This window comes from Apteryx rowi, unplaced genomic scaffold (assembly GCF_003343035.1).
Source record: "Apteryx rowi isolate R43461 unplaced genomic scaffold, aptRow1 scaffold_223, whole genome shotgun sequence".
Classification (NCBI taxonomy): Eukaryota; Metazoa; Chordata; class Aves; order Apterygiformes; family Apterygidae; genus Apteryx; species Apteryx rowi.
Window position 1 is genome coordinate 407,563 of NW_020448564.1, and position 20,678 is coordinate 428,240.

Here is a 20,678-nt window from a genome sequence, read left to right on the forward strand (position 1 = left end):
GAGGCATCTGGGGGGGAACAGGGGTGCTAATCCTAAACCAAGACATTAAGTGGAAGGGAAGGATCATGCAGAAAACTGTGATGGCAAGGGACAACATTGCCCAGCGTTCACAGCTAGCCATTTCAAAGGCTTTCACTTGGGCATCCGGATGAGGACCAGTTTTACAGAAGAATTTAACCAGGTGGACTGCACTCTTTCAAAAATCAAGACATTTCTGGGAGCTGAGATCCTCAAAAATCTACTGGCCAGTTACAGATTCTGAAAAATCCCTGGCTAATAAGGTGAATGTGGGCAGGAACGAGTTTACAGTTTAGTATGGTAGCCTTGTGGTTCATGTAAAATGGCTACCATGATTCAGGACAGCAGCGATTGTGGTTTACAAGGCCATATCTAGACTAGTGCACTCAGATAATGGCAGTTTATTATCAGCAGAGTAAACAACATGATTAGGAAGCTGCGTGATTGTTGTATGGGAAGACTGTTAAAAAAGTGAAGTCTGGCTGACTAGATTATTTCGTGTCCAAAGAACAATAATACTTTAATAATCCACATGGGTTTGAAAGGTGCACATACTAGAGGCAGAAATTTGTAGAGGRATTAGAGAGAAATTTGGTATTACATGAGGCAAGAAAGAAGTAACACCAGGAAATTAGGACGGAGGATATTTAGAATGATTCTGAGGAAACATTGCAGAGGAAAAAAATATCACCTGTTAGATAAATGGGGGGAAAAGAAAGAACAAACTCATTTATTTTATATTCTGGGCAGGAAAGCAAGCTGAATGCTAAATGCCCAAATTGGATGTCTAAATTCTGCTTACCTGTGTTCATTGTTAATATGTTATTGAAAGCTCTTCCTTACAGTGAGACTTGTAAGGCTTTGAGACAATATGCCACAAGGAGTTGACAAACACTATTTATATGTGCATTGATCATTATGCATAGAGCAAAGGATGCATAGACTTTTCTAAGTGAATGATGACAGAAAGAGAAAAGAACAGTGTAACCAAAAGGTGGCAAATGTAAAAATCCATTAAGTAAGATGTTCTCCACCCAGTTCATAGTTAGACTGTGGGACTCCACTGCTACGGGAAGTCCTTCCAGCTCCAAATCAAGTAAGATGCATAATGGGCACAATAAATGAAATGGGATTGTCTAAAGGGATCAGAGCACACATGGAGATACTAGATTTCAAACCTTCATGCTTCAGGGTTAGAGCTCCCAGTTAGCAGCAATTAATTGCATTTCTTGCAATTCTCAGAAGCATGTGCTATTGGCAATTTCAGATAACACTTCTGAATGAAGTAGTCTGAGGCTCTGACCTGTTTGATCATTCCTACATTCACATGTAATTTTTAAAGTGTACTAGAGAAAAAATGAAGAGCCCTATTTTTGTAATATTTATCACCCCTGCATTAGTATTCTTGCTTCTCTCTTGCATTCCTCACTATAGTCCCAGGAGCACTGCCCTTTGGGGTTTTGTTTGAAAATGCATGAAGCAAAAATTATAGACTGTTTTGGTCCTATTGCCATGTGATTGAATTCCATAGTACTGTGTTGGTGTGACAAGCTATGTGAGTGGCAAAACAAGTGTAAAGAGGAAAAATTCCCTTCAGGTCTCTGTCAGAGGTAGTTACTTTCTGCTCTGGGCATGTCTGTGCCCTGGGCTTGGGGTGAAATTCTACATCCATTTGTAGTTATTGTCCTTTCACAATTGTGTGTCAGGTTGCTAGGTGAAATGTTGCTATTTCTGCCAGCTTTTTCATCTTTTCTTCTCATGGCAATGCACAAGGTTTAGGGGGGCTGATGTCGTTTTATTTCTTCCTGCTTTTTAGAGAGGAGTCTGTAGTCATTTCTAATAGTTTGAATTTCTTTCTCATATTATTAGGTTTTTTGACATTGCAATAGAAAATGTTTTTTCAGTTTACTCTTTCTTGTTGCATTGGTCTCATGCAAAGAAGAGTCTTTGCATTGTGCTTGATGCCTTCCAGTTTCCACTTACAATTTAGTAACTGATTCATTATTTGGAAGCAGATTACTTCAGCTGAGCACATTGTATGGAAGTGAAGGAGTCTGTTGCAGTGTTGCATAGCAACTTTATTGAATAGCAAGTGTATACATTTATTAATATTTGGTGTATAAGTGCAGTAATACATATGTGGATGTATAGACGTCAGAAATAATTTCTAGCTGTGCAGGAAATAGAATTTCAGATTTGTGGGAAGTTCTGTTCTTTCTAATTTTGTTTTATTCTCTGTTAGAACAAGAATAAACATCTTCCATCCATTTTTAATACAGTTTTATTCTATATAATTTTAAGCAGTTTGTTTAACTTTTTGATGTTTTCTATATTTTGTCATAACAAAGAAGTTTTGAAACGAAAAAAACCTCACCATCCCATTCTATAAATGTTGAAACAGATCATTTCTGCTTTATCAAAATGCTTTCCCCTCTTATCATCCTTACTTTTTGCTAAATGAAGTTTCAGTAACTATCACAATATCTATGTTGACATGTTTCCATTTCAATGAAGTAGCATTTTTGACTGGTGAAAGTATTGTGTAGGAAAATCTTGGACTAGCTCAGTTTTTCCTTTATTAATAATAATATTTATTATAGTAGCGCCTTTGGTCCAAAGTGGTCAGATTTCTGTCTTTTTCTTCTAGAGATCTCAGAAACATAAACCAAGGCTTGTTAGTTTAATCATCCTCATGTTTTGAACAGGGTGAGTGAGACCCAGTGAGTCACCACCAGAATCAGGAATACAACTGATGTCTCCTAATACTTAGCCGTTCATTCWGCCCACTAGACCAAAGCAGCAATATAAAATAATCTGAAGCAGCTGAACTCTGGAATGGGAAAATTTGTTTTGTATTTTTATGCTTGCCTTAAATCTGTATACCAGTGGCCGTTGCCATTTCAGTGCCTAAGATGATAGACAGTGATCTGGCCATGAACATCATACATGGCACAGGGGAAAAGTGATGACATTTACTTCTCTAAATCTGTTTTTGAGGAACTAATTTCATTGACGAGCGTGTATGAAATTAGCTTCTGACTGAGATATATTAGGCTGTAAAACAGCCTCATTTAAAGCTGGATCAGACAAAAAGGCAAGAGCATTTGACAGGCACAGTCCTGCCCTAGGAGTTGGGAATGCAAAGGGATTATGAGATTTCTTGTCTAAAGAACCCCTCTCTAGGGTCTTTGCTTCAGACATTTCTGTCTTTCTGAAAGACGATTGTCACTTGCTTGTTCTCATCCAAAGTTGATTCACTTTAGAAAATCTACAGTTCCATTTGACTGTTTGGAAGTACTTTTTTGATTTTCATGGGGATTTTTTTGTGAACAGATAACTAACTCAGATGTTATTATATTTTCCAAATATTTAAACATACCTGTCTTCAGTTCTAATTAAATATTTACAGAGCACTGTATACAATCACATCTCACTGGCACACACACACACACTGTATTTACAACCACGTACAAATGTGTGCATACACATACATGCTTATCCACACCCATCCACTGCCATGGGCAGGCTGGTGCAGGGATAAGACTGATGTTCTCTCACAGCATCCATATGCATAAGTTAAGAGGTCAAAAAGCCCGTTTCATTCCCCARTCAGTCCACATGTCACTCAAATGCATTTGAAGACAAAGCTGCCAGCTTTGCGTAGGCTCTGTCCCAGGCAGGTGGGCAGTGAAAGGATGAAGCCAAGCACCGATGGGCTCAACCCCAGTCTATATCCTCCCTTCCCAACCCAATCTTCTAGCCCAGTGGAGCCAAAGCACTGAACATAGAGTTGTAATTTGTGCCCAGATCAGGCTATTAGAGGATGACTTTCTTTGGAGATGGAAATGCAGCTCAGAGCGGCGCTTCCCTGTATGTGGCATCCCTGAGCAGCATGGCTCTTTATCAAGACAGGCATGTTCAGGATACAAGAAAAGAGTGTGAGAGCGAACGCGGTGGTGTGAAGAACAATAGCGAGAGGTGCAGAGAAAGAGCTAGGTTCAAAGGAGAGATGAACGAGCGGCAGTGTTTAGCAGGTAAGACCCGCAGGTCATTCCCACCCTGGCAGTGGTGCCATCCACATCTGCATGTAGGTGATGGAGAGAGAGCCTGTGAAGGGAGAGGCAGATGGACTCAAACCCGAAACAAGTAGAAGAACTAGTAGTATAAAGGAAGTCTGTTTACTATCAAATACACTGGGTGGATTTGCAAATTAATACTTCCCTGCTTTTTTTTAACCAAACTGACCGGGATGTAAAGTTCCACCTTCTGTAGTGCAGGGAGAAGTCTTCAGTCAATGAAGATAGACTCCAGCTTTATTTATTTATTGTCTGATTTTAGTGCTGTTTTTCACATGCACTGCACAGTGTGAAGTATTTTGCCATGTGTTTAAATGGATAATCAGAGCAAATTTGGGAAAAGAAAAAAGAAAACTATATCCCTATGTTGGTGTAGCATCATGGCAGAGATCTGGGGAACACTGAAGTGCAGGAAATGTAGAAATGGTAATGTCTTGTTTTCTATCACGCATTGCTCAGTCCCTTTAGGGAGATCATAGATCAGTGGAGAAGATCATTTTTCACTCTCTGAATGCGTCTGCTCAGTTTCAGTGTTGTTATAAACAAGTATTCAACGTCACAAATTATGTTCTTGTAAATCATCAGTTGGGTTTAAAATCATGTGATTTGAAAAAAGGAAAAGGTGAAAAAAATCTCAGATTCTTTTTATTTTTCTTGTGGCTTTCAGACTGCTAGACCTGTGAATCAGATCCTGTACAACTTTTGTTTCCCCATAGTAGTGAGGAATGGAAACTTTTTCTGTTTTTTACTGTGATCTGAGATTGTCAAGTCATAGCAAGATTTCGCGCCTGAAGGTTTATGCCACGCATCCCAAGACTCCTGATAAAAATTACCAGAGTTAGCAACAGCACTTCTGAGTTTGTGCTACTGGAAGTAAAGCAAGCCCGGAAAAAAAACAGCCATAAAGAGACCTTTGGCAGAATCTTTATTTCTTCATTCTCTAGGGGAACCTGCACAGTCAGAATTTTAAAAATGCTCAGAACCTAGCAGCTCCCATTGTGGCAATTCTGCTGGCTTCTCAAACAAGCTCAGCTTTCAGTGTACACAGCGATTCCAAAAGCCCAGCCACTTATTTTGCTGCCTAAATGGGAGCTGAGCTATTTTGCAAAATCTGTCCCAGGAGACCTATCAAGCAATGGATACCATGGAAATGTGAGCAATAATGACAATGTKTTATGGGGTAAAAGATAATGTCGTATACACTAATGCAAATTACACTGTGTGTGTGTGGGCAGGCCAATTTACAACCATAGCCTTAGATTTCTTGATCTTTGTGTATTAAGGGCTCCATTCTCCTCTTTCACACACATTTCACCTAATGTCATGTCACTGCCTGCAGTAGAATGAAACATGATTCGTGTTAGTGACAGCAAGGGGAAACTAGCTCCCTTAAATCTTAACCAGAAGTTGCATTAACACTGCTTTACATAATATTTTGCCTTATTCTGTCCTACTTATACAGTACTAGAGATGTGTAAACAATGTAAGGGTATATTTTTAGAACCAAGGCAAGTGGCACACAACTGCAGCATTGGAGTTACCTTTTGTCCCCAGTGTTACGTGACCCTTGCAATTCTGAAAGAAAAACTGCCACTGCATGTTTTTAATACAGCTTCCCCTGAAAGTGAATGCAGTCATCACTGCAGTGATAACTTGAAAAAAAAGAGATGATCAGTGAATGAACAACAGTAGCAGGTGGTAGTAGGTGTTGTTTGTTAGATGTTCAGTATGAGGAAAAGGAACAGAAAGGCAGTGATCCCCCAAAGAGACACCTGTCTAAGAAATAATCCAACAACTGGTATCACTCTCCAAGACATTACTTAACAGCCCAAAGCTTGCAAGGAGAGAGTGAAGAAGGGGACTCCTGACTGTGACCTTTACCTGCATCTCAGTTGCTGCTCACATCGCAGATTATGTAGCAACCAAAAGTGTTATGGTGGCACTTATTGAATAAGCAGTGGATGAACTTTGTGCTGAACTCACTGCTGTCTGTGGACCATAGCTGGACTCAGAGCATCCCTGTGCAGACCATTGCTGAGGTGTCTCCTCCTCCTGTCTGGACCACAGCAAAGCATGGACTGAGGCCCCTCTTTTTCCAGTGAGGTCAGAATTTAGGTGCCAAAGTAAATGCTCTGAATTTTGCCCTGATTCTTGAGGCTGCAGGAAGTTTGGGGTCAGGGTTACAGTTAGGTGGCTTCRCTTCTGGGCTGGCTGCCTTGAAGCACCTGGCAGCTGCTGGCATAGCTCTGGTTTCTGGTCCCTCTGTAGGGCTCATGGGGCTCCAGACCAACACAGAGGAACTATTTTGTGCACTTAGATTTTCTTCAAAGTCACAAGTCTGACTCTCTGCCTGCTGCAGACAGAGACCTTCCAGACAGGCTGGGTCCAACCCTGCTGTTGTCCTTTAAATGTGAAAAATCCCGAAAGCCAAGTCTTCTTTTTTCCTGTCAGTTCCACTACAATGCTGGCTGCAACTAAAGCCTGGTCCTTCACACCACAGTTCATTTTTGGCAATATTTATGATCTGGCAAGAAGGTCATTTTCCTTGACATTGGTGTATTTCTCTCAGCATCCTCCAAAGGTTTTGTTGTTTGGTTTTTTTGTTTGTTTGTTTTTTTGTTATCTGGGCATTCTCTAAAATAATCCCTTATAAAGAGATCTTCACAATCCTATAGTTGAAACTGGGCCTGTTTCTTTGCAGGGTCTTCTGCAGGCTTCTTAGTGACCTCCAGCAAAGAAATGTGGCACTAACTACTTGTGCTGTAAGCCACACCAGGGCTTGCCTGGCCCTCAGTGACCAGGCCAGCAGAGATCTCCATGGGACTTGCATGATAAACCCTGCTAAAGGGAATGATCATTTAAATGTTTTCAAGGTATTTGACACTTCTTTCTGCATACTAAGTCTCATTAGAAGGGGCCTATTTACTTGGYGTGTGTAAGACTTTTGATGGGCAGGTAGGAATCAAAGCTCTGAGGGAATCAGAATATGAAGGTTCACCTCTAACCCTGGGACCTGCGCCCTCTTTGGTAGTGTACTGAGCACTGTGACTGTGCAGTGGCCACGTTTGTTTCCTTGTCTTCCTCCCAAGCAAAAGAGCATGCAAGGGAATGTTTTGGGTTTCATTTTCCCTCTCTTTTTGGTGGTTGCTTTGGCTGTGTGTGGGGTTGCTAGTGATGGCATTCTTTGTGTGTTTTTTTTCCTTTTCTTCTTTTTTTACTTTTTGGTGCCCATGTTGCCCTGATCTGGTCCATCTAAGGTAAGTGTCTTGCTCTCAGAGCAAAAAGCACTGAGGTCTGTGATGATCCCTGGATCCCGAGGGAATTCTTTCTACAGCCTCAAAGCAAGCATGAGAGAGCTCCTTCTCTCACATCAGTACACTTTAAACCTGCACTGGAGAGCTCTGTCATCCCAGCAGGGTGAAGTTTTGACCACCATTTTTTTTCTGGAGCTTTAATTTCTATTTTGGCTACCTCAGGCTTAGGCTGAGGAGTACTTTGAAGGCAAGGACTGGGGACACTTAAAGCTTGAACTTGATTCAGTATCCTGAATCAAGGGAAATCAGTGCCTGTGTTGCTGAGAAAATGAATGACACCTTTTTGTACTGGTTGAAGCTTTATAAGTGCTGAAAATGTCGTGCTTTGATATTTTCTGTCTCTGGTCTAGCTGAGAAGTGACAAAGATGTGGATAATTGGAGGTCAGGTTCATCAACAGGCTGACTGGGATGAGGTCTCTGAGCCACTCAGAGATGGAGAAAGCTTTGCTTGTTGGCAAGGCAGTAGTGGGGTGTCGGTGAGGAACTTACTGGCACTTCTAGACTATGGATCATGCTGACAACCTGCAAGTGCAAAACTGCCCAACCCAAACGTATCCTACAAACATCCAGGCACTTGAGAGATCAAAGAAAAAGACTTCAGTAGTCCCTGAACGAGGCCAGTGTTTCACATTTGTATGTGGGGCAGCTCCCTTTTTCTTAGCTGCAGAGCTGTCTCAAGAGTTATCAGTACACCATACTGTAAACTGGGCTTGCTTTTCCATAGGGTTCATTTAATCTGGGTCAGGCCAGTGATCTGGGTGTGCTCTCTGTGGCATTGCTGCAAAGGAGGGGGGTGATGGGCTGCAATATCAGTGAGGCTGGTTTTGTGGCTTGAGCGAAAGGCATCTGGAGCTGCATGCTGGCCCTTCCAGCTGAGCTCTGCTTGTTMCCATGTGCATGTGTTTGCAGGAGAGGCCTCAATTAAGGGGAATGCAGCAAAGGGAAAATGACCTGGGTGGCAAGGGAAGCTGCAGGTTATAATAATGGTGAGCTTGGCAGTGCATTTACTGTTGCACACACAGCTGATTAGTTTCTCTTTGCAGTGGTTTGGCTTCAYGTTTTAGCTGATGTAAATGAATGCAATGAGTGGAATGACAGTTGAGCCTTAGTTCAGCAAGAGAAGTGATCACAATGAGGAAGGTCGCAAGTTGGAGCACCAGCTTGCATTGTGCACACAAACTGAGATTATTTCAGCCACAAGGGCTGGGCACAAAAAAAGGCGCAGCTCTCTGTGTGCTCTCTACACAAATACCATCTATCTCCTGGAATGGTTCCTCATTTCTGAAAATTCCCATAAAGGAGCATGCACAGGAARATCCTGCCAACCCGGTGCTAGCTCAGTGAACTACCATGTGTCCTGGGGCAGGGGAGGAAGGAAAGAAGGCACGCTTGGGCAAGCTGCCTGGATGAAGGACAGAAAGGTGCTTCAGTCTCTGCACTCTGCAAAATGTGCTGCCGGCTATCGTCACAAATGCGGATGGGGAAGATAGTTCCTTTTGCTCCAGTTAAATGACAATTGGCGGCTTGGCCTGTGATGCAAATAAGATGGGTACTGAGAATTATATTTTCTTCCATCTGGTTTATTTTAAGCAATGGATAGCAAGGAAACAATTGCCTCAAAGTATTATTTCCTTTTGATTCTACACACGCTAGCTTTGTCCCTCAGCATAGAGCTGGGAAGTATGCACAAAGCCTCAGAGATGGGTGAGATATAAGAAACCAAAAAGAACAGGTTTTCTCACTCTGTTCCCAGCCAGTCCACTGTTCAGGTCATGGGGTAATTAGCATTATGGGATGAATCAGATCAGTTGTTAGCCATCACTTTTGTAAAGAGGCAGGTCGAGAGAAGAGAAGAAAACAAAGTTGTGCAGAGTAAGAGCAGTGGATAGGCAGCGGTAACCAGCTGGGTGCTGCACGTGCACAGCTGGCACAGGCTGGCACTTGCTGTGCTCACCTCCTCCACAGCCCTTCCCAGGTTGCTCACCACAGTCCTGCTTTCCCCAGGGCTGGCACATGCCAGGCGGACCTGTTTAAGAAGGTTTCAGCTGTGACGGCCAAGCTAATCAGGGTTGACAGCAAGTGTCTGGAAGGAGCTACAGTTGTGCTGGCATCAACAGAGTTTGTCAGAAAGGACCCCAGGATGCCTCTAGAGTGAGGTAGTGGATTTGCTCTGCCTGAAGCTGGGAGGGAGTTCAGCGACTTCCCTTTATCTTTGGCTTTGCGTAGCTCCCTGCTCCCCTCTGACAGCTCTCTCCCCAGCACTCCTCTCCCCCTTTCGCTGTTCCTCACCCCTGTGATGTGCTTTGCCCCTGACATCGGCTGCCACGTTGGAGCCACTAACATATTTCTATTATGCTCATAGCCTTGCTCCCAGAGGATATCCTAGAGGGAGTAGCCCTGCTGGTGAAGGCCCATTGCACTATCTTCCCCAACCCTTGCCCCTGAGAAAAGGACATGGGTGGGTGACAGGGAAGTGTTATCTCAGAGTTACTTTCAGATGTCTGGCTGTGAGGAGCCATCCTTGGATGCCCACAGCAGATGCCGTATTGTTTTCTTGCTTCCCCTGGTCTCCTTGTGAAGGTGAGTAGGGAGTGGAGAAGGCCTCTCCGAGTCTACACCTGGCACTCATGAATATTTCATGTTTCTAGCTTTTCTTCCCCTTGAAGAGCAAAACCTTTTCATATTTGATGCCCTGGGAGCCTGTTTGGTTGCTGAATGTTGCCTCATCAATGCTTTCCTTCCCTTCTTTTTCTCCAGACTGTCCAGCCCCTCTTCCTTTCTTTTCTCAGGGCACATCTCTTTTTCAAAGGCTGCTTCAGAAAAGGTCATTGTCCCTTTCATATTCCCTCCTTGCTGTGAGCCAGTGTGACTTCTGTGCTGCCAATGGTAAAGGACAAATGGAGATATGGGGAAAGACAACAGTGGGGAGGGGGAGGCAGGCAGGCAGGAAGACACGTGCACATACACTGAAGAGAAGTGAAGAGATGGAGATAAGTAGGCACAGTGAGAGAAAAGTAAATGGGGGAAGAGGCACCCAGAAATGGCAGAAGGGAGAAAAGAGGAAACAGCAGGACTTGACTAAAGAATCAGTGTTCCAGTGCCTTCCAGAACTTGTTGTGTGAGATGCACCAGTGTCATCTTGGACTTGGGCTGTCTATTCAAGGCCCTGTGCTCCCCTCTTAGCCATTCTGGCCTGCTGAAGAGAGGTTTCCTGGTTTTCCAGAGCGGGGATGCTCCCAAAGGTGTTTGAATCAGAAGAAAGTGAATGTCAGTGCTGTGTGTTTCCACTTCAGAAAGGTCAAGTTTGGTCTGGTTTGACCTCACCCCACTGCCTTGATAAATATGCTGCCACCCCTGCCTTGCCTTCTGCTGATTTCCTACCCTGTGCTTTTGCTGTAGAGATCTTCTTGTCTGAACTGCTAAGGTCTCCAGTAAATCACCAGCCTCCATCCTCAGCCTCTTCAATCTTTCTCCCCCTTTCCCTCACAGCTCGTGAGTGCTCGAGGGGCCATGGACCATATGCCTCCCTGCCTCTGGCTGTGCAGATCCTGGAAACACACTGCTATGTGTGTCCTGCCTGAGTGGGGCTGATTTCCTCCTGTCTTTGAAAGCTTTCAGATGTCTGGCAGTGAGAATCCTTCCTTGGATGCCCGCAGCGGATACTGTAGTGTGAATATCAGACTAGCCTGGCCCTTCTTGAGGTTGAGGGACTGCAAAGCCCAGACTGTGGCCAGACCTGTGCAGGACTGCTGGCTCAGGAGCTGGATGGAGATGCTCTCTGGGCTTCCAGCCAAAGTGCCAATATTGGCTGGCACAGATGCAGGGGGCACTGCCAAAATGCCATGACAGTTCTTACCAGCTCCATTCAAGCTCTGCATTAAAAAGTGCTAACTCTCAGCAGAAGTTGGGCCTGTAGAGATGTGAGGATGGCTGATAGCAGAGTACAGTGCAAGTGCTCTGCAGGGGACAGGGCTCAGAGGCTCTGGCTATGATTATTACAGCCAGCACAGCACAGTCAGCAGGGAAAGGCCAACAACAGAAGGAACAAAGGTAATGAACTAGTATTTACACTGTACCTTTCATCCAAATGAGTCCCAGAGTACTTTAACTAACTGGGTGAACTTAGCAGAGGAGGTCCATTTTGTTTTCTGTTGGAAAGCTGATGTCTCTGGTGAAGAAGGGGTTCCCAAAGCAACTGCTTTGTCATTCAGGACAGGGAGCAAAACAGGCTTTGCCCAAAGTGAAATGATGGCCTTGTTTTAGAGACACTTGGCCCACAGGGAAATTGCACTTGCCCTTCGGATGGGTGTAGGTTCAGCATTCTTAGTTTTGGAAGAGCCAGTGTTGAATCCATGGTAAGTGTCAGTGTGCAGAGAAGGATGAATCTGTTGAACTAGGGGATTTTTTAATATCAAAATTAGGTTTCATTTGGACTTAGAAATAGAACCCACCAATGCTAAAATTCTCTATGATGTAGAAAAGAGGCCAGGCCCTTGGACCAGGGCAAATTACTCTTATGTTATGGTCCCAGGTCCTAGCATTAGGGCTATCACCATGATGCTGGAGCTATGGATAACACAAATCCTGTATCCTCAGTAGTATCTCTAAGAGTCAGAAGTGGGAACATATGGACAGACAGAATGTTTTCAAGGAAAAGACAGGCAAGTTTTGCAAGTCACTTGTCTTCTCTTGGAACTTGGATGAAACCATAGCATCACCATGAAATCTTTCATTCTTTTTCAAACTCTGCAAATTCTGACCAAACAAGCTTTTCATCTGTAGAATTCTGGTGGGAATGTCTGTTCTGTGTTTTACCCAAAGGGCAGTCTCATTCCTGCCATTACTTCTGCTGTGAGATGGAGCTAGCATCAATTAATTTGAAAAATATCAACCCCTCTTACTGAATTACTGGCACAGCTTCCTATGTTACTTGAATTTCCCTAATGTACTGACCAGGATAGCTATGAGAACTACTGAGATCATGCTGTGAAGCAATATTAATGCTGGAAATGTACTGCACTGCAGTGAGAGTGTATGGCCTTAGAGCCAAAGTGCTGTGCAGAACATTGCTTCAGAACCTGGGAGATCGAAGGGACAGGCAGTATGGCACCATGGCTGTGCTGTTGGGCTTTGTATAACAGATCAGGAAACTATCAGTGACTCACGGCCTGCTCATGATCCCCACTGAGTAGCTGGAGCTGCAACCTTGCATTTCTGAGTTACTGATGTACTGGCTAGAAGCTGTCTGAACTGGTGACTAGTGGCAGGGCTGGGCAGTCAGGCAAGAGGACCTTGCAGCTGCTCCAAGGCCTGGTCATCCCTTGGAACTAATGCCATCATTCTTTCTCCTGTATACTCCCTACTATCAAAGTAATAACCTCCCACCCCCACCAGCATGTGTGCAGCCCCTTTCCCTTCCCAAGSCAGCCGCAGGCACAAGCCATGTTCACAGGCTGAGCTCGAGCGACCAGTAGAAGTCCTTCATTGACTCATCCAATTATACTGTGACGGAGCCCCCAGCAGGAGAACCAGAGGGAGGGAAATTCTTCTCAGGTTCCCCTTTTCCTCTGCCACCTGAAACCCACCAGCCTGGACAGTGTCCTCTTCTCCTAGTCATGCATTTTCCTCTCACATGTAGAGATGCTTAAGCATCTCCTCCCTACACATCACCTGCATGCATGTACTGTTCCTGCCTCTCCCATCCTCACTCTTTTCTCCACAGACCCCAAAACATGCCCTCCTGAGCTAAAACAGTCAGATGTCTCATGGCGTGTACACCCTTCCCTCTCTCCCCCAAGCCTGTATGCACGCCACACACTCCTCTTTCCTCTTCCCTCCACAGTGTGAGCAAGCCAGGGAATAGAGACAGAGTGTAATGTACAAGTGATGTGGCTAATTACTTGACACTGGACATAAAAGGGGGATTAACTTGTGCCTCATAGGGCTGTCAGTGAATCCTAATCTTTTCTTCCTCTCCTCTCTCCCCTTCCACTGCCATCTGAAGTAATGAACTAGTTATAAATATCTAATTAGCTAATTATTTGTTGGCCTACATGGAACATCTTCTGTGGTGGAATTCCTTGGGCCCCTGGAGGAGGGATCTCTGTGGAAGCGAAGAGATGGACCATACAAGGTGTGCKCAGGGGTGACGGCAGTACAGTGATGCTCGGGAGGATTTCTAGACTTTCACTATCCCTGGAGAACAGAGAAAAAGTAATTAGTTCAGTGGAGAAACAAGTCTGTCCTTACCCCTGCTTGTGGCTCTCTGAGCTGAAGAATCAGCAGAGAAATAAAACCACAGAAAGAATTCATTAGGTGGTTAAAAAGGAAAAAAGAAGRTTTTAGAAATGTTTGCACTAAGAGGTACTGTGCTGGCAGCACTTCGGGCCATGTCCATTACCTGTGTGCTCCAACCCTGTCGGGGAGGGATGACTAACCAAGAGAAGAGAGTGTGCTCTCCATGACTGTCCCCTGATGAGACTGTCACTGAGAAGACCAATTTATGCCAGTTGTTTGTGTGTGCTGGAGAGGTTCATCCCACCAGGCAGGCTGGCCTTGGACCACCTATTCAATTATCATAGGCTGGAGTGTGCAGTAGTCGAACTAGGATGACTTTCAGTCTGAGCCATCTGAGGATGGGGGCGTTGAACTGTTATACACCATTGGGACAGAGTTTTTACTTCATTGCCCTTCTGTAGGGAAGGGGGAGGGTGGAATATCAATCAGATCACTGATGGTGCCGAAAGTCTCTTTCCCTTTTCTTCTTGGTGTTGCAGTTGGAGGCGTAGGGTTAAGAGAGCATGGTGTCACAGCAGCTCAGCTGGCTGCCTGTCAGTAGAGGTTAGGACAAGAAAGAGCAGTGATCATAAATCCATCCTGATTTGGGCAGTAATTAATTTCCAACACACCTCAGCTTTTATCTTAATCTGGCTTTTTTTTTCTATCTATCATCTCCTTAATTTTCCTTTCCTTCTCCTTCCCTTTCTTGTTTTTCTTTTCTCACTCCCTCTTTCTTTCCATCCTATACTTCCTCTTTCTGGTTCTCTTCCCCTCCTGCAGGCATGCGCATCCTTGTGAATTTGCTCCTGGACACCTTACCCATGCTGGGGAACGTCCTACTTCTCTGTTTTTTTGTCTTCTTCATCTTCGGCATCATCGGGGTGCAGCTGTGGGCTGGGCTGCTCCGCAACCGCTGCTTCATGGAGGAGAACTTCACAATGTGAGTGGCTGAAAGATGATGGCCCATTCCTTTCTTCCAGGGGAGTTTTGCTTTTCCCTTTCCTGTTCTCTTGTCTTCTACTGCCTGGCTCTCTATGTATTGTTTACTCCAAACAACTGTAGGATGATATAGCCCTGAGCGTTAGCTACATCTCGCAGTGATCAGAAAGGGAGGGAAGGCAAAGGCTGTTGTTTGTAGTCTGTCTTTACAGACCATGTATCCCTGGGCTAATTTGAAACTGGCCAAGACACAAGTTAGAATAACTACCTCTGCTAGCCGTGCCTAGGGATTCAAGATGCTGGTCCTGCTCCCAGGTATAGTTAAAATTTAGAAACACCAGCCATACTCTTTCTCTTGGATGTGTTCACACTTCAGAAAACAACCAGGGGAGTCTTATGGAAAGCCGCAGTGCTGCCAGGGTGCTTCCAGGGACATCTTTGTTTGGTACCTCCAAGGTGGAGGTGAAGTTGCTGTTTTCATGTAGTAATGCATTACCTCCACAGGCTTTGGAGGGCATGGGGAAACTACTGGAAAACCTCAGGAACAGAATTGCCTGGGAGAGGTGCTGTGGGGAGGGGAAGAAGGGCTGTTGGGAGAGGCATCCCAAAGCTGGGTTAGTGGAAGTGAGACCATTTCCCACCACAGGTTCCCAGGTCTTCCCAAGGCATTTGGGAAGTTCAGCTGCAGGAAAGCAAAGCACAGGTTCTTGAATGGGAAGAAAAGATGTGAAGAAAAATGGGCACAGTTCTGGCAACAGGAGCCTTAAGCCACACAAGGTTCTCTGTGCTCCCTGATACTCTGCTTGATGGCAGGTATCTGAGGTCTGCTTTTTTCTGGCTGAGTCAGAGGGAGTCTGGAGAGCACTGCCCTCCTTCTTCCATGGTGCAGTGGGCTGGTAAAGCTCCTGCCTGCCACGAACTCTCCAATTACCCTCCCGGGGAACAGAGCATCAATACCAGAGCACAGCTCCTCCTGTTGACTTTCCAGCTTTAACTGATTTTGGTCTTTAAAACATCTTCCAAAAACTTTATACTAATCCCAGGCCTTAGATCAGTTTAAACTGCTTAAAAAATCCAAAGCTGAAGATCAGTTTAAACTGATTAGACAATTCTGAAGCTTTAGATCATCTCAAATTGGGAAAAAAGTAAATGTGAAAACACAATCTGCAGAACAGCAGTGGAACTGTAGAGCAGGAGCTGCTTAAAGCAGCCATTTACTGTGTTTATATATTCCTTGGGGAGAAATGACTGTTTAGGATGATTGTCCTTTATGTAAATCAAGAATGGTACTACTTTAATGAGGGTAGTTAGATCCATACAGAATGAGAAGTAACTGAGAAGTGAATTGGGGCCACAGCCTGCAAAGCGACAGATACTAGATAAATCTTTGTCTGACCATTACCAGAGAAACCCAGTCTACAGGCACCCAATTCACCAGTAATGTGGAYATGTAATGACAGATCTTTGTGGTTTTGTCCCACTTAGATTAGAATCAGAGGCTTTTTCTCTTTTCTTTTGCATCAACACCTGTCCCCTTCCAATGACATTTAGTAAAAAAGTCTGCATTCATGCAACATGAAAGCTGTGTATCGGGGCACTGCAAGGATTGCAAGTGCACAAGATAAAGTTAATGGAAAATTTTAGATCTCCACCTTTCACTTTCCTCGTCATTAGCTCATCTCCAGCTAGGCAAGCATAGATTATTTTAATTATTCATGCATTTGGAAGATGCTTGCATTATTTGGAAAAAAGCATGTGAACTTGTCATGAAACGTTGCATCAGTAATGCCAGCTGTCAAGGAGGAGTCAGAGTTAAGGTTAAGTCAACTTTAGCTTTGCATTTCCTGATTTTAAGGCTTAGCTGTGCAACCTTAATTATGCATGAACTGGATTTTTTTTGCTAGAAGTACAGAAGGTTCACTGCCAAATGTTATAAAACATGTCCATCAATGGCTACATACATGAGCACATCGCATAAAGCCTGATGAACTTCCTTAACATCATTGCATCTGATTTAACTTTGATGCTAATGGGGAGAGGGATCAGAATGCAAATGGCTGCATTCCAACTTCTCTCTGTCTCCAGGCAAGAAGGTTGTGTGATTTGGGTTTGGGGCTGGTTGATCTGATGGTAGGCAAAGTTCTGAAAAACAGGGGACTCATGCCTGGAAATTCCCTACTTTCCCAGGAACCCTACCTTCTGTTCTCCTAAGGCAGTAAACATAGAAATCCTATATCCAGTGCAGTTCCTACATCAGAATAGCAGCTCCACAAATGTCACTTAAGGGAAACATCTGTTACAGTAACTTTATGAGAGTGTTTTTTATCCTTGTAGACAAGGTGACATTGTCCTACCCCCTTATTACCAACCTGAGGAAGATGATGAGATGCCTTTTATCTGCTCACTGTCAGGAGACAATGGAATTATGGGATGTCATGAGATCCCGCCCCTGAAGGAGCGGGGCCATGAATGTTGTTTGGACAAGGATGATTATTATTACTATAACTCAGTCCGGCAAGAGTTCAACATCAGTGGCATGTGTGTCAACTGGAACCAGTACTACAATGTGTGCCGTACAGGAAATGCCAATCCGCACAAAGGTGCCATCAATTTTGACAATATTGGGTATGCCTGGATTGTGATATTTCAGGTAAGATCTAATTAGCTTCCTACTAGGGCTCAGGCTATTTTTTTTTTCATCTGAATCTGTCTTTGCTCCCACAATGATTTCTGCAGGGTGGGATACAGTTGAAGAGAGAAAGGGGCCTTGTAACCTCTTTTCTGGCCAGTGAGATAGAGCATATGCCACAAATGGTGTTCCTGAAGATGGGAAGGGACATATAGCTGTTTTAGGTCCTTGCTAAAATGAGCTACATCCTTCAGGCTGAGTTGTGTTTTATTTCCCTTTCAATCCAGATCACTATAGCAAAGGAGGCTACGTTTTTTTTAATTCTCAGCACACATTGCAGATGGGAGCTAAAATCCATGCCTTTTTCTTTTCCGCTGGCTGTACGCCATGTCCAGTCCAAGGGGCACAGAAACCCGCTGCACATTTTTCCCTGCTGTGATCCAGGGAAATGAACTATTTTAATGAAATATTCCTGCTGTGGACTAGCATGATCTCACAGGCTTTGACAGCATGCCAGTGTCACCAAGCAGAACCACGCTGATTTCCTGGAATGGAACTTTGGCCTCCCTGAAATCATTTTTGTTTCTCACCTTCCTTGGGTTGCAGCAGCTTTGTCAGTACCAGCCTGTATACACCGCAGAACAAACTCTGGAAGCCCACTTTCCTCCTCTTTTTCTTGTGCTTGTCTTTGCAGGTGATCACACTGGAAGGGTGGGTGGAGATCATGTACTATGTGATGGATGCCCATTCGTTCTACAATTTTATCTACTTTATCTTGCTGATAATTGTAAGTATAAGACTGAGAAAGTCTCAGTGTTGCAAGCTAAGAGCCTTTAAAAGGGCAAATGTTAGGTCAGCACGGACACTGGGTAGCAAATTACTGTCCCTTGATTTGTTCTATGAGCTCAAGAGTCCAGTTCACATGATATTCACCAAGAGTCAGTGGCAGGATCACATAGTTGTGTGTCAGATTCTTCTCTTCCACTCAAAAAAAATGTTGAGGATTGGTTCCTAGAGATGTACACATCCAGTCTAGAATCGTGTTCTCATCCACAGATCTTGTCTCAAAGTAAATTCCCAAAAACAGTAGATCCAAAAGCACAGAAAAACATTTCTGCATCTTCCCTCCTGCTTGGTCTCTTTAGATATTTGAAGTTCCTGAGTTGTTCCTGTTTTATGGCTTTGGCAACACCTGAATTTGTCAGTCAGATTCAAGGTCTGCCATGTTGAATTGCTTCCTCACCATGAACAAAAAAGATTTGATGCTCGCAAAGGTCATGCAGTCCAACTTGACCTGGAGTGGCTGTGTGACATGACTTGTGGCTGGTGGGGATGGAAGGAGGGAAATGTGTCAGTGATGAGAACTTACTAAGCAGTTTATAGACCATGTGGATTTATGTATGTGAAGGTTGTTGTTTTGTTGTAAGAATGTTTGTATGAACAAATCCCTGTCAGGCTGGACTCACTTTTGGGGTCTCTACCTGCAGACGTTGGAGTTAAGATCTGTTCTGTGCTCATCACAGGATTTTTGAGTTACTTTCCATACAAAGCATAAGAGGAAACAAGAAGAAAAGCAAGGAGGGCAAATAAAAGAGGAAAAGGAAGGAACATGTTTAAACAATCACAGTTTGTCTAGCTGTGACGGTCTTCACTGTAGTAGACAGCTGAAAGATTTCACCTTAGCTTGACTTTGTTTTTAATTTTTCTCTTTGAGCCAAGATCAATTTACCTCTCTCCTACCCTTTTGTTCCTCATGAGGTGACTGCTACCTGTCAGGCAGGAGCACGGTCCCTGCGGGGAGACATGAAAAACATGATGCCTTTACCTCTTCCATTTCTCATACCTCCCACGTGTAAATACATTTTCTTGGAGGGAATGTCCTGTATTTGACAAAAAAGGATTTTGTTTTTATGAAGACTCTTGCACTTTTCTCACATGGAGACCAAAGTCCAGAGTAGAAGGGGAAGACCTAGGATGGAGTATGAGAGGTACAAAATCTATACATGGTAGATTCAATTTAGTTCCATGTCATTTAGCCAGTAAGAATCTCAGTGTGTATCTCCAAAGTCTACATGCATTTGGGTGGGCTGTTAAATGGACCTGGCTAAAACTTGACTTTACACCTACTATTTGCCCTATGTTGTCATGCCTTCCTTCAGAGAAATAGGATTTTGAGTAGCRGTCGCCCAGTAAGGTTTCCACCACAGACTCACCTACTACAGGATCTAGTTTAATTTCAAATTGATTTGCAGTGATTTGAGGGCAAACTAACCTTAATCCAGTTTCTGGGAGAAATTGTGCAGCCTGTACACATAGGGAGCGGCACAAAAAAGCCCACAGAATTACAGAATAGTTGAGGTTGGAAGACCTCTGCATATCATCTAGTCCAATCACACTGCTCAAACAGGTCAGCTGGAGTAGGTTGCCCAGGACCACATCCAGTTGGATTTTGAATATCTCCAAGGATGGAGGCCCCACAAACTCTCTGGGCAACCTGTTCCAGTGTTCAGCCACCCTCACAGTGAAAAGGTGTTTTTTAATGTTCAGATGGAGTTTCCTATGTTTCAGTTTGTGCCCATTGCCTCTTGTCCTGGCACTGGCCACTACTGAAAAGAGTCTACTTCTGTCTTCTTTACACCCTCCCATCAGATATTTATGCATATTAAGATCTCTCCTGAGCCTTCTCTTCTCCAGACTAAACAGTCCCAATTCTCTCAGTCTCTCTCCAGCCCCTTAATCATCTTCATGGCCCTTTGCTGGACTCACTCCAGTATTTCCAGGTCTTTCTTGCACCGGGGAGCCCAGAACTGGACCCAGCACTCCAGATGTGTCTTCACCAGTGCTGAGTCCCTCAATCTGATGGCAACACTCTGCCTAACGCAAGCCCGGAAGCTGTTGACCTTCTTTACCACAGGGGCACATTGCTGGTTCATGTTCAGCTTCTTGTCCACCAGGACCCCGAGGTCCTTCTCTGCAAAGCTGCTCTCTGTTTGGTTGGCCCCCAACCTGTACTGGTCCATGGGGTTATTCCTCCCCAGGTGCAGGACTTTGCACTTCCCTGTGTTAGACTTCATGAGGTTCTCTCTGCCCATTTCTTCAGCCTGTCAAGGTCCTTCTGAATGGCAGTGCAACCATCTGGTGCATCAGGCACTCCTCTCAGTTTTGTATCATCTGCACATTGCTGAGGGTGCACTCTCTACCGTTGTTCAGATTGTTAATGAAGAGGTTAAACAATACTGGACCCAGTGTCAACCCCTGGGGTATACCACTAGTGACTGGTCTCCAGCTGGACTTTGTGCAGCTGATCACAACCCTCTGAACCCAACAATTCAGCCAGTTTTCAATTCACCTTACTGTCTACTTATCTAGTCTGTGCATCATCAGCTTGTCTATGAGGACTGTATGGGAGACAGTGTCAGAAG

General features: G+C 44.3%; 1 protein-coding gene across 1 annotated transcript in view; it reads left to right on the top strand.

Annotated features, from left to right (window-relative positions):
* Positions 1 to 20,678, top strand: part of CACNA1I (calcium voltage-gated channel subunit alpha1 I) — a 167,375-nt gene that overhangs the window by 95,882 nt on the left and 50,815 nt on the right. The window contains exons 5-7 of the mRNA XM_026065047.1: positions 14,469 to 14,628; positions 16,962 to 17,277; positions 17,951 to 18,043. Of these exons, the coding sequence (XP_025920832.1) occupies positions 14,469 to 14,628; positions 16,962 to 17,277; positions 17,951 to 18,043 (569 nt within the window). The remainder of the gene's footprint in view (positions 1 to 14,468; positions 14,629 to 16,961; positions 17,278 to 17,950; positions 18,044 to 20,678) is intronic.